The sequence below is a fragment of the Thalassophryne amazonica genome, chromosome 6 (assembly GCF_902500255.1).
Source record: "Thalassophryne amazonica chromosome 6, fThaAma1.1, whole genome shotgun sequence".
Classification (NCBI taxonomy): domain Eukaryota; kingdom Metazoa; phylum Chordata; class Actinopteri; order Batrachoidiformes; family Batrachoididae; genus Thalassophryne; species Thalassophryne amazonica.
The window spans coordinates 70,161,603-70,177,477 of NC_047108.1; the positions used below are offsets into that span (position 1 = coordinate 70,161,603).

Sequence of the window (15,875 nt, forward strand, 5' to 3'; positions counted from 1 at the left end):
TTGCAAACAACTCCAAAAAAACATTTTTTTCTTATTGTCATTTTGGGGTATTGTGTGTAGAATTTGGAGGGAAAAATAATTTAATCAATTCTGAAATAAGGCTGTAACATAAAATGCTGAAAGGTGCAGCCCTTGTGAATATTTTCCGGATGCACTGTATGTGGTGCTATAACATTCACCAAAAAAACAGAAAGGACATGGAGCATGTCGCATAACCAGTGTAAGGGGTTAATCAGTGTAGCCGCAGAAGCTACCAAAGCGCCACATTGAACAAAATAAAGCTTTTAAGAGAAATATAGGTTCTGCCCTGATCATCTGAAATAGACTTATTGCATATTTAAAGGGAAGCACTGTGTTCGTGTGTTTTGGTTTAAGAGAATCAAGTTTAACTGTTAAAAAAAACCCCGCCTTTTTTCTGATTCCGTCAGTTTTCCTCAACAGGGTGCACAGCGGATTTATCAGTGTGGCTTTTGTGGAAAAGCTGCACTCCACAGCCAAGTTTGTCACAGACTGTGTATGTGCAGCCTGTCCACAGACTGAGGATTTCACAGACTGCCTGTGCTTACGGTCTGGGAAAGCTCAGAAACCTGTAATGATGTGACAAAATAAATAATTACCCAGGAAAACACAGAGGGAACACCCTAAATTTGAAAATCTACATGATGGTGCAACACATTGTGCCATTGCTTAGAGAGAGCCCTGTTACTATTGATACTGATGTTTAAAAACGCACAAGTACTTTTTTCCGATTGCTCAATTAATCAATAAAATAACTGATACAATACTTTATTCCAAAACTGTACAATATCTGCAGCCCTAGTTCAGAATGTATCCCACCTCTCCCCCTATGCTGGCTGGGATAGGCTCCAGCTCACCCCCCACCCCACCCCCAACCCGCCGTGACCCTTGATTGGAGTAAGTGGGTATAGAAAATGAATGAATGAATCATCTATATACCTGACGAGTTGAAGTAATTACAATCATCTGATTTAGTAGACAAATTGTTGTGTGTTGGGGGGTTTGGCTGGACATTTTGGTGTTGTTTTCTTTTCTTTGCTCTCCAGGTGGTATGCAAACTGTTTTTTGTCTGTGGAGAAGGTGCTGGCAGAAGAGTCCTTCACCCTCATCAGCATGATTGCAGCACCTGTGGATGATGCTCACGTGCAAACTTAAAGACTTTCAGCTGAAGCAGATAATTAGATGGCGTTCTGCATTTAAGCCATGAGTGATTCAAGCAGAATTGCCAGGAACTCGACCTTGTGGCGTTCATTTGTGAGATGCTGAGGACCGCGCCTGGGTTTGACACATCGTGCCTGTGAAGGAGGACGGGTGAGGGACACATGCTGTCAGCACACATCAGAGGTGATTGATTGTCTGAATAAGTGTTAACAGTAATTTGGTATTTTGTTACGCAGTATATTTGAACATTGATGAGAATTGTGCAGCTCGCTTCTCACTGCCGTGGCGTACGAAATGATGATCCTCCACCTGTTGTGAGAAGCTGCTCATTTACATACAGCTTAAATTCAGACCTGAATGTGTTGCTGATAGCGTGTGCCTTTGAAGGATATTTGTTGTAGCTGTTGACTTACCTCACCTTTTCCATCCTTCACAGAGTCAGTTTGTCGTATCCACCTGGGGGGTGTTCGGCGGTGAGTCTGGGTCCAGAAGCGCCGAGGCTTCGATCCTTTTGGGCGCTGGAGAGTGCGCCGTCCTTCACTCCGCCAGACAAACCAAATATTTATGTTGTACACTAATTATTGCACTGGAGGGGAAATAAAATCGTTTTGTTGTGGAACCCGCTTTCTGGTTTATTTAGCGCTGGGTTCGGTCAGACGTTGGTCCGCTCCTCAACCTGCGTCTGCACATACCACAAATAGCACTAATATGTGGTAGAACTTTTACTCACTGAAGTAGGGATTACCCACCTGTTTATTTCTCACTAACGATTTCCAAATACAAGAGAAAATATGCCAAACATGTTTGATTTATAGAGAAATACGAGTATAGCTGTCTGGGAGCGTATTTCGCCATCTTGAATTATTTTGTTCAAGCATCCAACGTCAAGTTTCCATCAAATAAGCAATCTCGTGGTTACAGGTGCGCATGTATTTCCAGGTCACGGGTACCAAACAACATGGTTTGTTGCATGCTTAAACAATATGGCTGGAGTTTGCATGACTGCTTTCTTATTCACTACTGTCACAACTGCTGATGTTATTGCTCAGTCTCGTGTGGCTGAATGCCATGTGTCCCTCTAAGAAATTGACGCCGACTGCACGGGGCCGCATAACTAGTTAGCATGCTGGAGACTTGTTTGTTATCAGAATTAACCAGACAAATCGCTCCACCAATTTAGAACGGCCATGCACCACCACCCACAGAATCAAGAAAAGCTATCAATCTGTCAATCCTTTCCGTGTCTGAGCCGGGTGAGGTTTCCCGTGTTGAGTCAGATTAAGTCGCAGGCTCCACTCCTAATGGTGCCCTTCCGTCAATTCCTTTAAGTTTCAGCTTCGCAACCATACACCCCCCTGGAACCCAAAGGCTTTGGTTTCTCGGATGCTGCCCGGCAGGTCATGGCAATAATGCCGCCGTATATGTAGTTGGCATCGTTTATGGTTGGAACTACGGCTATATCTGATCATCTTCGAACCTCTGACTTTTGCTCTTGATTAGTGCAAACATTCTTGGCAAATGCTTTCGCTTTCGTCTGTCTTGCTCTGGTCCAAGAATTTCACCTCTAGCGGCTGCGGCACAAAATAGAAACAGAGTCCAATTTCATTATTCCTAGCTGGGTATTCAGGCGACTGGGCCTGCTCTGAACACTAATTTTTTCAAAGTAAACGCTTCGGACCCCGCTGGACACTCAGCTAGGAGCATCGAGGGGGCTCCCGAGAGGCAGGGGCTGGGACAGACAGTAGCTCGCTCCCACGATCCAACTATGACCTTTTTAACTGCATTAACTTTTAGATACGCTACTGCAGCTGGAATTACCATGACTGCTGGCACCAGATGGACACAAAATACTGCTAAACAGAGAGATAAATCACTGGGATTTAAATGGACACTCACACGCGTTGGCTGTGGTTGTTACTAGTGAAGTCTGACCTCTCCCACAACTCAGTGCATCACCCGAAATCCCGATAGAGCTTACTGCTTTCACTCGAACTGACAGGCAACATGTTGCATCACTCAGCATTTGCAGAAAACACTAGAGGTGGGCGGATCGATCCTAATATCGATAATATCGATACCAACGCTGGTATTGATATTGAATGATCTTTGTGTAAAAAGATGGATACTCAAGCTTTTTTCTCTCCCAGACGCACTAACTGCTGCGGACGCAGAGTCATCAAAGTCTACTCTCTGTTTGTAAGAGCAGTGCTACGCTGTGTCACACAACACGGAGCAGCGCACCCTTGTATTGTGGTTTGTCAGCCCTCTACCTCAGGAGATTTTAAGTTGTATTGAGTGATATTTTTTAAACAAAAATGTTGATTATGATAATATTTTGTTGTCATGTACAATGGTTGGGGAAATTGTATCCTGGGCCTTTTGGATCCTTTGGATCTATCAAGCTTAAATATGATAAAGTATCGGTATTGGTATCGATATCGGCGATACTGGGCCTGTATTTACTTGGTATCGGATCAATACCAAAATTCCCGGTATTGCCCACCTCTAGAAAACACGTCTCATTTATTTTGGGGAGTGCCCTCTGCTGGACAAACTACGCAATGACACCATTTCTAACCAAACCAGCCAGTGTTTTCTGCATATTGTTTTATTGTATAAAACAAAAGTTTTCATATCAGCAAAAACAACACCGATACTAATATGTCTGTGCAAAACACATTAGCCGATATTATCGCCCACTCGATATATCGTCGAGGATCTACTTGTGAGTTTTATATCATGTTGTGAGAGAGTTGGTGGTTTTAAAAAAGAGGCAGTGACCCCGCTGAGATATTAGATAAAGTCAGACTGCAGGAGGAGGAGAGGCAGGAGGACTCCGATCACTGCTCCCGCTGTGACGTCAGCTGGCTGCCTCCGCTCTCCGCTGCTCCTCCGGACACAGCGCCGAGTGAAAAATGCTGCTCTCTGTGCCGCCAAGGACAGGAATCAATCCGTACAACGGCTACACCGGCAAAAACAACAAGAAGGTAAAGACATTCCGCTCCTCTCCGGGAAGCCGCGCGGCGGAGCCTCGACGGCTCGACACCGCTGTGGAGCCGCTCGGGTCTCCGCTCGGCTGCAGTGTCCTTGAAAGTGGAACACAGGCGACGTGTAAACTCTCTGACTTTTCACTCTCGTAACCTCCGTGCTGGTTGTTTTTTTGTAGGCTTTATGACACGGTGACGGCTGTAACAGCCCGTTACGGTGTTTTAATCGAGGATTGAGTGCGTCGGTTTGTTCCGACATTCTCTTCCTGCACGCAGGACACAACTTACTAATTATCCCCGTTAGATTCCGAGCGAGCTCATAAAGGAGAATTAAGTTCGACTTCTCTGTGTGTTTGTCGCTTGTTTTTGCTTCGCTATTTCATTGAAAGTTTCTTTTCTCTCTCTCTCTTTTTTTAAGTTTGTCCATGTTTTAGGTATATAGATACGCCCCGCCCCTCCAGACTTCAAACGTTTGAGTGACACTTTTGAAAAATTGATCTGTGAAAAGTCTGATAATAACAATAAGATGTAGCCTTAGAGGACATTTAAAATGGGAATAATATACACGGTGTAATGTTGATTGCCATTCCTGGATGAATAATTCATGCTGTAATACTGATACACATTTCAGCTACTGGGATATTATAATACAATAACATGCTGTTGTCGTGCGATATGCATTTTCAGAGGCCTGACGTCTATGCCCAGTCGCCCAAAATGACAGATATTCGCCCTTGTCTAACTCGGGCGAATATCTGTCATTTTGGGCGACTGCATGGACGGAGGGACTTAGAAAATGCATATCGCACGACAACAGCATGTTATTTACATTATTATCACTTTTTACTGAGCTACACAACACGTAACGCATATTTTATTACGTATTTTATTATAAATTTGGCAGTGCGTCCTCATCAAGCTGGCTGCTCTGGCTTCTGTTCATTGTCGTACTATCCATGAGAAAATCATCCGGAATATCCATATTGGGACCAAAACACACTTCTCGTCTTTTTATTTATTTATTTATGTATTTATTTCCCCCTCTGCGGGCAGTTCTTGGGCTGCGCGCATGCTAAGACGTCATTTGTTCACGCACAGCGGGCGGATATAACCAGGTAGCGTTGACGTAAATCTACGATACCGGCCTAGCAACGCCTCGGTAAAGTGATAATAATGTACAGTATGTATGTTTATAGACATGAGCCATCAGTAGATATCAGATGTAGACTTTGTATTTATAGTCCTAAAACTATTCTTGATGGCTTTTAAGATCAAGCAACATAAAACTTTTGTAGATGGAATGATAATCTGGACTGGCACATGGTGATGGTGGAAATATTATTATTATTATTATTATTATTTAACAAACTGGCTTATTTGGAATCCATTCTTTTATAAGAAATGTTCAGTTTGCTTGATTTGTATTTTTTTCTTTAATACTGTGTTGGTTCACACGTCAGTTTGTTAGTGAAGGAACAAGATGTGATTTCACCTGCAGTTGGTTGAATTCAACTCTTTCAGTTCAGCCTGCATTATGGCCTAGTTCAAAAATAATGAAGCCAAAGTGTGACATAACCATCAAATTTAAAAGTGGTATTTTTTTGTGAAATGTTATCATTTTAGGTATGGCTATATATCAGAGTTTCAATATTTCTACTGGTCTCGGTTCAGTCATTGCTAGAAATTATCAGTGCATATATACTATAATGTGCTAGAGCGTAACGCTTGCGACAACAGTTGGAGGTATCTTCTTTAGTCTGCAGAAGCCTGAAACAAAGAAATTCTGTCCATTAGTTCCTGGTATTATTGAACAAGTAATATAATTATTCTATTGAAGGAGAGTAGGAGATATAGCTAAGGTTTGGACACAAATAAATCAAGGACTTACGCTTGCGACAGTTTTACCTTGCTTTAGAAACAGAAAGAAACAGAAGAAAATGTATTACTGTGTGTTAGTATGAAGCACAAACAAACAGACAAAATACAAGGTTATTTCTTTAACATTCAACTTTAAATGATAATGCTAACTATCAATGTCACATAAAATTGATGAAAAAAGTGCTATTTTTGGGGTTAATTTCGTGCATATCTTTGGAACGGTGCAGAATTTTTCCATGACATTTTCAGTACCCGTCAAAGAGGCTATAGGCAACTCACAGATAAATCTGGATGGTACTAAAAATAATGGCTTGTTCATGACAAATGCAATGCAAATCAGCAGTTAGGCTTCATTATTTTTGAACTAGGCCTTATAATTTTCTTCTCTCTCAGTTCATTTTATTCACCATCCTTTTTCACATCTATAACTCTCTGTTACCATTATTTATTAATTTGGTCAACAATTTCTTCAGTTTTAGAAGACCAGCATTCACTCCACTCCAATCTACCTCTTTTTTCCCTCCTTTTTTTAGTGTTATTCACCACTGGTAGTTAAAACAACACTTTGCAGTAGGAAATAGCCATTGATTGTAATTATTGGTCTGATTCTTTATTGAGTCCTTTAACGATTCCTTATCAATTTTCTTTATGGGAAAAATGGAGATCTATACAGGTATTGGCATCAGTGCGGTCATTTTTGTCATTGATTGATGCAAAGTTTGGCATCATGATGTCATGTTTGATGTATGATGTTTGAGTTTTTGTAACACTGAACTGTCAGACAAAACATTGATAATGTTTGAGGCATACAATTCAGATGGATTAAAAAATTTGAAATTAGTTCTCAACTGGAACCAGTTCATGACTTCCATCCTCAGCAGGAAATGCTTGTGCACATTAATGTGGAGGATGTTCTTAGGTTGATTTCTGTTGTGTAATAGGTTGTTAGAGCTGTCCATATTGAGTATAAATGGCCATCATTATCAATATAAACTTTATTGCAATATGTTACTGTGATTATTTTATCACCTGGCTGTAGCTAATCAGTTAATCATAAAATAATTACGTTATTGTTAAAGATCTGATTATCCTTACATCAGCCTCATTATTTAGCTAGTTACTAATACTTTAGTATAACTTTACACTTTTTTGTTTTGTTTTCTAAAACTTATTTATTAACCAGTTGTTAAAGGAATTAACATATTAGTTGGATCCAGCCATAAGACAAAGTATTTTGATGTCTGTGTCAGCATTAGTTCAATCAATCAATCAACTTTTTTCTTGTATAGCGCCAAATCACAACAAACAGTTGCCCCAAGGCGCTCCACATTGCAAGGCAAGGCCATACAATAATTATGAAACACAGTCTACGTCTAAAGCAACATAACCAAGGGATGGTCCAGGGTCACCCGATCCAGCCCTAACTATAAGCCTTAGCGAAAAGGAAAGTTTTAAGCCTAATCTTAAAAGTAGAGAGGGTATCTGTCTCCCTGATCTGAATTGGGAGCTGGTTCCACAGGAGAGGAGCCTGAAAGCTGAAGGCTCTGCCTCCCATTCTACTCTTACAAACCCTAGGAACTACAAGTAAGCCCGCAGTCTGAGAGCGAAGCGCTCTAATGGGGTAATATGGTACTATGAGGTCCCTAAGATAAGATGGGACCTGATTATTCAAAACCTTATAAGTAAGAAGAAGAATTTTAAATTCTATTCTAGCATTAACAGGAAGCCAATGAAGGGAGGCCAACACGGGTGAGATATGCTCTCTCCTGCTAGTCCCCGTCAGTACTCTAGCTGCAGCATTCTGAACCAACTGAGGCTTTTTAGGGAACTTTTAGGACAACCTGATAATAATGAATTACAATAGTCCAGCCTAGAGGAAACAAATGCATGAATTAGTTTTTCAGCATCACTCTGAGACAAGACCTTTCTGATTTTAGAGATATTGCGTAAATGCAAAAAGGCAGTCCTACATATTTGTTTAATATGCGCTTTGAATGACATATCCTGATCAAAAATAACTCCAAGATTTCTCACAGTATTACTAGAGATCAGGGAAATGCCATCCAGAGTAACGATCTGGTTAGACACCATGCTTCTAAGATTTGTGGGGCCAAGTACAATAACTTCAGTTTTATCTGAGTTTAAAAGCAGGAAATTAGAGGTCATCCATGTCTTTATGTCTGTAAGACAATCCTGCAGTTTAGCTAATTGGTGCGTATCCTCTGGCTTCATGGATAGATAAAGCTGGGTATCATCTGCGTAACAATGAAAATTTAAGCAATACCGTCTAATAATACTGCCCAAGGGAAGCATGTATAAAGTGAATAAAATTGGTCCTAGCACAGAACCTTGTGGAACTCCATAATTAACTTTAGTCTGTGAAGAAGATTCCCCATTTACATGAACAAACTGTAATCTATTAGACAAATATGATTCAAACCACCGCAGCGCAATGCCTTTAATACCTATGACATGCTCTAATCTCTGTAATAAAATTTTATGGTCAACAGTATCAAAAGCAGCACTGAGGTCCAACAGAACAAGCACAGAGATGAGTCCACTGTCCGAAGCCATAAGAAGATCATTTGTAACCTTCACTAATGCTGTTTCTGTACTATGATGAATTCTAAAACCTGACTGAAACTCTTCAAATAGACCATTCCTCTGCAGGTGATCAGTTAGCTGTTTAACAACTACCCTCTCAAGAATCTTTGAGAGAAAAGGAAGGTTGGAGATTGGCCTATAATTAGCTAAGATAGCTGGGTCAAGTGATGGCTTTTTAAGTAATGGTTTAATTACTGCCACCTTAAAGGCCTGTGGTACATAACCAACTAACAAAGATAGATTGATCATATTTAAGATTGAAGCATTAAATAATGGTAGGACTTCCTTGAGCAGCCTGGCAGGAATGGGGTCTAATAAGCATGTTGATGGTTTGGATGAAGTAACTAATGAAAATAACTCAGACAGAACAATCGGAGAGAAAGAGTCTAACCAAATACCGGCATCACTGAAAGCAGCCAAAGATAACGATACATCTTTGGCTGGTTATGAGTAATTTTTTCTCTAATAGTCAAAATTTTGTTAGCAAAGAAAGTCATGAAGTCATTACTAGTTAAAGTTAATGGAATACTCAGCTCAATAGAGCTCTGACTCTTTGTCAGCCTGGCTACAGTGCTGAAAAGAAACCTGGGGTTGTTCTTATTTTCTTCAATTAGTGATGAGTAGAAAAGATGTCCTAGCTTCACGAAGGGCTTTCTTATAGAGCAACAAACTCTTTTTCCAGGCTAAGTGAAGATCTTCTAAATTAGTGAGACGCCATTTCCTCTCCAACTTACAGGTTATCTGCTTTAAGCTACGAGTTTGTGAGTTATACCACGGAGTCAGACACTTCTGATTTAAAGCTCTCTTTTTCAGAGGAGCTACAGCATCCAAAGTTGTCTTCAATGAGGATGTAAAACTATTGACAAGATACTCTAACTCCCTTACAGAGTTTAGGTAGCTACTCTGCTCTGTGTTGGTATATGACATTAGAGAACATAAAGAAGGAATCATATCCTTAAACCTAGTTACAGCGCTTTCTGAAAGACTTCTAGTGTAATGAAACTTATTCCCCACTGCAGGGTAGTCCATCAGGGTAAATGTAAATGTTATTAAAAAATGATCAGACAAAAGGGAGTTTTCAGGGAATACTGTTAAGTCTTCTATTTCCATACCATAAGTCAGAACAAGATCTAAAATATGATTAAAGTGGTGGGTGGACTCATTTACTTTTTGAGCAAAGCCGATAGAGTCTAATAATAGATTAAATGCAGTGTTGAGGCTGTCATTCTCAGCATCTGTGTGGATGTTAAAATCGCCCACTATAATTATCTTATCTGAGCTAAGCACTAAGTCAGACAAAAGGTCTGAAAATTCACAGAGAAACTCACAGTAACGACCAGGTGGACGATAGATAATAACAAATAAAACTGGTTTTTGGGACTTCCAATTTGGATGGACAAGACTAAGAGACAAGCTTTCAAATGAATTAAAGCTCTGTCTAGGTTTTTGATTAATTAATAAGCTGGAATGGAAGATTGCTGCTAATCCTCCGCCCCGGCCCGTGCTACGAGCATTCTGACAGTTAGTGTGACTCGGGGGTGTTGACTCATTTAAACTAACATATTCATCCTGCTGTAACCAAGTTTCTGTTAGGCAGAATAAATCAATACGTTGATCAATTATTATATCATTTACCAACAGGGACTTAGAAAGAAAGAGACCTAATGTTTAATAGACCACATTTAACTGTTTTAGTCTGTGGTGCAATTGAAGGTGCTATATTATTTTTTCTTTTTGAATTTTTATGCTTAAATAGATTTTTGCTAGTTATTGGTGGTCTGGGAGCAGGCACCGTCTCTACGGGGATGGGGTAATAGGGGGATGGCAGGGGAGAGAAGCTGCAGAGAGGTGTATAAGACCACAGCTCTGCCTCCTGGTCCCAACGCTAGACAGTCACAGTTTGGAGTTCTTGGCTAATGTTGAAGCAAGCTGAAGTATCCATGCCTGACGGCTGGAAGGAATTCAGATTGCTCAGATTAATGATCTGGAATTCTTGGAATCCTGCATTCAGACAGTGCGCTCACTTCAAGTGGGGCTCTGTGCTTTTTCTGCAAACTCAAACCTTTTCTTGAAAAAATAAAAGACACACATGCGCTTTTTTATGTTGCATTGTTCAGGCGCAAAGTCTCACAGAGTGAAGACTTGTAAATCCAGCGTCAAGTGGTAACCTCTGGTCTGTGTCTTTTACTACGAGAAAAAGGGCGGAGAAAAGAAAAGGCTTAAGAGATTTCCGCCCTGTTCTCTGCTTTCTATTAACTCCCCTTGTCTCCCCCCCCTTTTTTTCTTTCCTCCTGTTGGTTTCACTAAGCTGTCAGTGGTTCTTTCACATGGAGAAGAGAGGCTGATCAGTCAGTGTTACTGGGTCAGTCGCTTTGCTTCTCCTAACCAAGTTGTCTTCTCAGTTTTTACTGCAGGAACTTTCTTTCTTCATATGTGTGTGTACTTTAGTTTTTCTTTGTTTGTTTGTTATGAAATGGGATTAACATGGAAGAAGTTGTTGATTCTTGAAATGGCACAGAATCATCACTTTCAAGTTTGCACGAGTCTGTAGAAGTATAACAGAGATTGTCTGTCAGACAATGATCTTTTCCATGGTGCTTGTTAAGTTTTCTTTAGCCAAGCAAGTAGAACTCTAAGAATGAATAGTATATTTATGATTCCAGACAAAATATACCATTTATTTTACCAGAACATTTGGAATTGCATACATTTTTTTAAACATTATATGTAAATGTATGTTTTTAGAAACAGCCACAGTATTAGAGGTACACTGGTTAACATGCAGTTGCATATCTGCACTAAAATTTAAATGTATTTTATATTTTCAGTATTCTGCGGAATCATGTCTTTGCCTCAATGAAAATCACAGTGTTCAACACACACTAGGGCTGCAGCTATTGATTATTTAGTAATCAAGTATTCTGTTGATTATTCTGGCGACTAATCGAGTTATCGGATAAAAAGTACTTTTGCATTTTTAAACATCATCAATAGTCCAGGGCTCTCCCTAAGCAATGACACAGTGGGCCTCATGTATCAACGTTGCATACGGCGATATTTGAGCGTATATGTTGTGTGTTGGGGGGGCGTGGCTGGATGTTTTGGTGTTCTTTTCTTTTCTTTGCTCTCCAGGTGGCATGAGGGCTGATTTGTCTGTGAAGAAGGTGCTGGCTGAAGAGTCTTCACCCTCATCAACATCATGGAAAGCACCTGTGATTGGTGCTCACGTGCAACCTGGACGACTTGCAGCTGAAGCAGATAATTGGATGGCGTTCTGCATTTAAGTCATGTGTGATTTGAGCAGAACTGCCGGGAACTCGACCTTGTGACGTTCGTTTGTGAGACGCTGAGGACCGCGCCTGGGTTTTGACACATCGAGCCCGTGAAGCAGGGAGGGGTGAGGACACATGCTGTCAGCACACACTAAAGGTAATTAAGTGTTTAAGTAATTGTTGATAGTAACTTGGTGTTTTGTTACACAGTATACTGGAATTGTGAAGAGAATTGTGCAGTTTGCTTCTCACTGCTGTGGCGTGAAGGATAAGTGATCCTCCACTTGTTGTGAGAAGCTGCTCATTTGCATAAAGTAAAAAAAGGACACTGACCTGAGTGTGTTGCTGATAGCGTGTGTTATTGGAAGATATAGTTGTATCTGTTGACTTACCTCACCTTCTCTTTGCTTCACAGAGAATCAGTTGTCGTGTCCACCTGGGGGGTGTTTGGCGGTGGTAGGAAGTCCAGGAGCGCCGGCTTTAATCCTTGCGGGCGCTGGAGAGCGAGCCACGAATCACTCCACCAGAGGGACGTTTTTATGTTTTTACACTTTTAAGCACAGGTGAATAATAAATAGTTTCTGTTTGGAACCGCTTTCTGGTTATTTTTAGCGCTGGGTCCTGTCTGACGCAGGTCCGCTCCTCAACCCGCATCGACACATAACAGTATATGGGGTGTACGCCAAAACGGATGCGCTACTTGGCATTTATCAATGTGGTCGTTGGCGTACGCTGTGCTGAAAATATACACCAGGTCGAGAGGTGGTGTAAAATATACACCAAAATGAACCAGCGCTGGAATCCACATAAAAATGAAGATGATCAACATGATAAATAGTGCCATTATACAAATCAATGCATATGTTACATAAATAACACTTTCCTGATTATGCTACATAATAATCAATACAAATCCCGCCTTTGCGGGATTGTTATGGAGCACGATCCGTGGTCACAGCGCTGACTGCAAAGAAAGCACTGCTCGCCTTTTTCTCCAGACTTCGAGCCTGGAGCCAGAGCAGCGCTGAGCTTAACTTCATGTGGTGTGATCGTTTTAGACTATGAAATTGGTAATAACAACTGTAGTTTCGTCATTCCCTTAATTCGCTCGTGCTGCAACCAGGTTTTGTCGTCTCCATTCGGTTGTCACAATAAAATAAATACAGAAATACATTTAACAAATAAAGAAATCTGACAGATTAGGCGTGTCTTATTAATTGAGCGAGCAAATATCCACGTCAAGAATTATTGACATGTGAAAAGAGAATACAGTGGTCCCTCGCTATAACGCCGTTCACCTGTCGTGGCCTCGGAGTCTCGTGGAGTATTTAGTCCAATTTTGCATGCCTTTTTTTTTTTTTTACAATGTTCTGTGTTCTGCGTATCTGTTTATAAGAATCTTGTTGCCCAGAAGAGAAAAGAGCGCCAACAACTACTCATAACTGTGTTTGTCACACGGAAACACACACCTGCTGCAGCCAGGTGTGAGTGGGAAAAGGCGCAGCGTCAGGACGCAGAGGCCCGATCTGTGAAATACTGGTCGGTCACTATTAATAATTTCTTATGTGTCCGACCTCGTTCGTTGATCGTTAAAATTAATTCGTTAGTTCTAAATGCCAGCATAATTATTTATAGGAAAACATTCTATTTTTATTTCTCAAACAATGTTTGGGCCTGAAAACAGTTTGGTATTATTTTCCTACTAAGGTTTGAACTTGAGAGTGTTTTATACACGAGAGAAAAGTGAGGAAAATGTTCATGCCTGATTGAGAAAGTGTATAAACTGTGTAGTGAGGGGTTTTACAGCTTTGAAACGTCTATAATAATTGTAAAAAATAACGCTGACTACGTCGCGGTTTCGCGTATTACGGGCTATTTTTTAGAACGTAACTCCAGCGATTAATGAGGGACCACTGTAACACTTTATTGATTATACTACAAAACAATTGATACGACAGCCGCTTTTGACGCTCTATTGGCACGCGTCGTGATTGGTGGAGTTCTTTTTCATTGCCGTCTCCCGGCTTCCATGTCGTAAAATGAGGGTGTGTCTGAAGCAGAGTCTGAATATTTATGGGCATGTTTATTATATTTACGATTGTTTCCACCCGCCGCATTTATCAAGGTCACGTCAGGCATACGCCAGAAATGGGCAGGTGCACACTGCTTGATACATGTCACAGCAACTTTGGTGTATTTCAAGTTTACGCCGTAAATTTACGCCACAAGTGCACAACATTGATACATGAGGCCCAGTGTCCCTGGCCAAAGTCGACATTTTGCTGAAATGGCGATGAGATGCTTCTTTAAGTTTTTATTTGGTTTTTTTTATGTTGGTGGACAAGGTCCCTGCGTGATTTTTTTTTTATCTGTCTTTCTCTAAGATTCAGCTGATGCTTTTCAGCTGGAGGTTGAACATGCAAGCCTTGCAGTCAGTTTTTTTATTTTATTTTATTTAAGTTTAAAAAGATTCTGTTGCTCTATAAAAAAGCCCTCCGTAAAGCTAGGACATCTTACTATTCATCACTAATTGAAGAAAATAAGAACAACCCCAGGTTTCTTTTCAGCACTGTAGCCAGGCTGACAAAGAGTCAGAGCTCTATTGAGCCGAGTATTCCTTTAACTTTAACTAGTAATGACTTCATGACTTTCTTTGCAAATAAAATTTTAACTATTAGAGAAAAAATTATTTATAACCATCCCAAAGACATATCTTTATGTTCGACTGCTTTCAGTAATGCTGGTATTTGGTTAGACTCTTTCTCTCCGATTGTTCTGTCTGAGTTACTTTTATTAGTCACTTCCTCCAAACCATCAACATGTCTATTAGACCCCATTCCTACCAGGCTGCTCAAGGAAGCCCTACTGTTAATTAATGCTTCGATCTTAAATATGATCAATCTATCTTTATTAGTTGGCTATGTACCACAGGCTTTTAAGGTGGCAGTAATTAAACCATTACTTAAAAAGCCATCACTTGACCCAGCTATCTTAGCTAATTATAGGCCAATCTCCAACCTTCCTTTTCTCTCAAAAATTCTTGAAAGGGTAGTTGTAAAACAGCTAAGTGATCATCTGCAGAGGAATGGTCTATTTGAAGAGTTTCAGTCAGGTTTCAGAATTCATCATAGTACAGAAACAGCATTAGTGAAGGTTACAAATGATTTTCTTATGGCCTCAGACAGTGAACTCATCTCTGTGCTCATCCCGTTAGACCTCAGTGCAGCTTTTGATATTGTTGACCATAAAATTTTATTACAGAGATTAGAGCATGCCATAGGTATTAAAGGCACTGCGCTGCAGTGGTTTGAATCATATTTATCTAATAGATTACAATTTCTTCATGTAAATGGGGAGTCTTCTTCACAGAGTAAGGTTAATTATGGAGTTCCACAAGGTTCTGTGCTAGGACCGATTTTATTCACTTTATACATGCTTCCCTTAGGCAGTATTATTAGAAAGCATTGCTTAAATTTTCATTGTTACGCAGATGATACCCAGCTTTATATATCCATGAAGCCAGAGGACACACACCAATTAGTTAAACTGCAGGAATGTCTTTCAGACATAAAGACATGGATGACCTCTAATTTCCTGCTTTTAAATTCAGATAAAACTGAAGTTATTGTACTTGTCCCCACAAATCTTAGAAACATGGTGTGTAACCAGATCCTTACTCTGGATGGCATTACCCTGACCTCCAGTAATACTGTGAGAAATCTTGGAGTCGTTTTTGATCAGGATATGTCCTTCAGTGCGCATATTAAGCAAATATGTAGGACTGCTTTTTTGCATTTGCGCAATATCTCTAAAATTAGAAAGGTCTTGTCTCAGAGTGATGCTGAAAAGCTAATTCATGCATTTATTTCTTCTAGGCTGGACTACTGTAATTCATTATTATCAGGTTGCCCTAAAAGTTCCCTGAAAAGCCTTCAGTTAACCCTTTACCTACTGA

The 15,875-nt window shown here is 40.3% G+C and overlaps 1 protein-coding gene across 1 annotated transcript in view; it reads left to right on the forward strand.

The window, feature by feature from the left end:
• Nucleotides 1-3,987: 3,987 nt before the first annotated feature.
• rbms2b (RNA binding motif, single stranded interacting protein 2b) overlaps nt 3,988-15,875 on the forward strand; it is a 119,753-nt gene continuing 107,865 nt past the window's right edge. The window contains 1 exon segment of the mRNA XM_034172430.1: nt 3,988-4,166. Coding sequence (XP_034028321.1) covers nt 4,095-4,166 — 72 coding nt within the window. The 5' untranslated portion in view covers nt 3,988-4,094.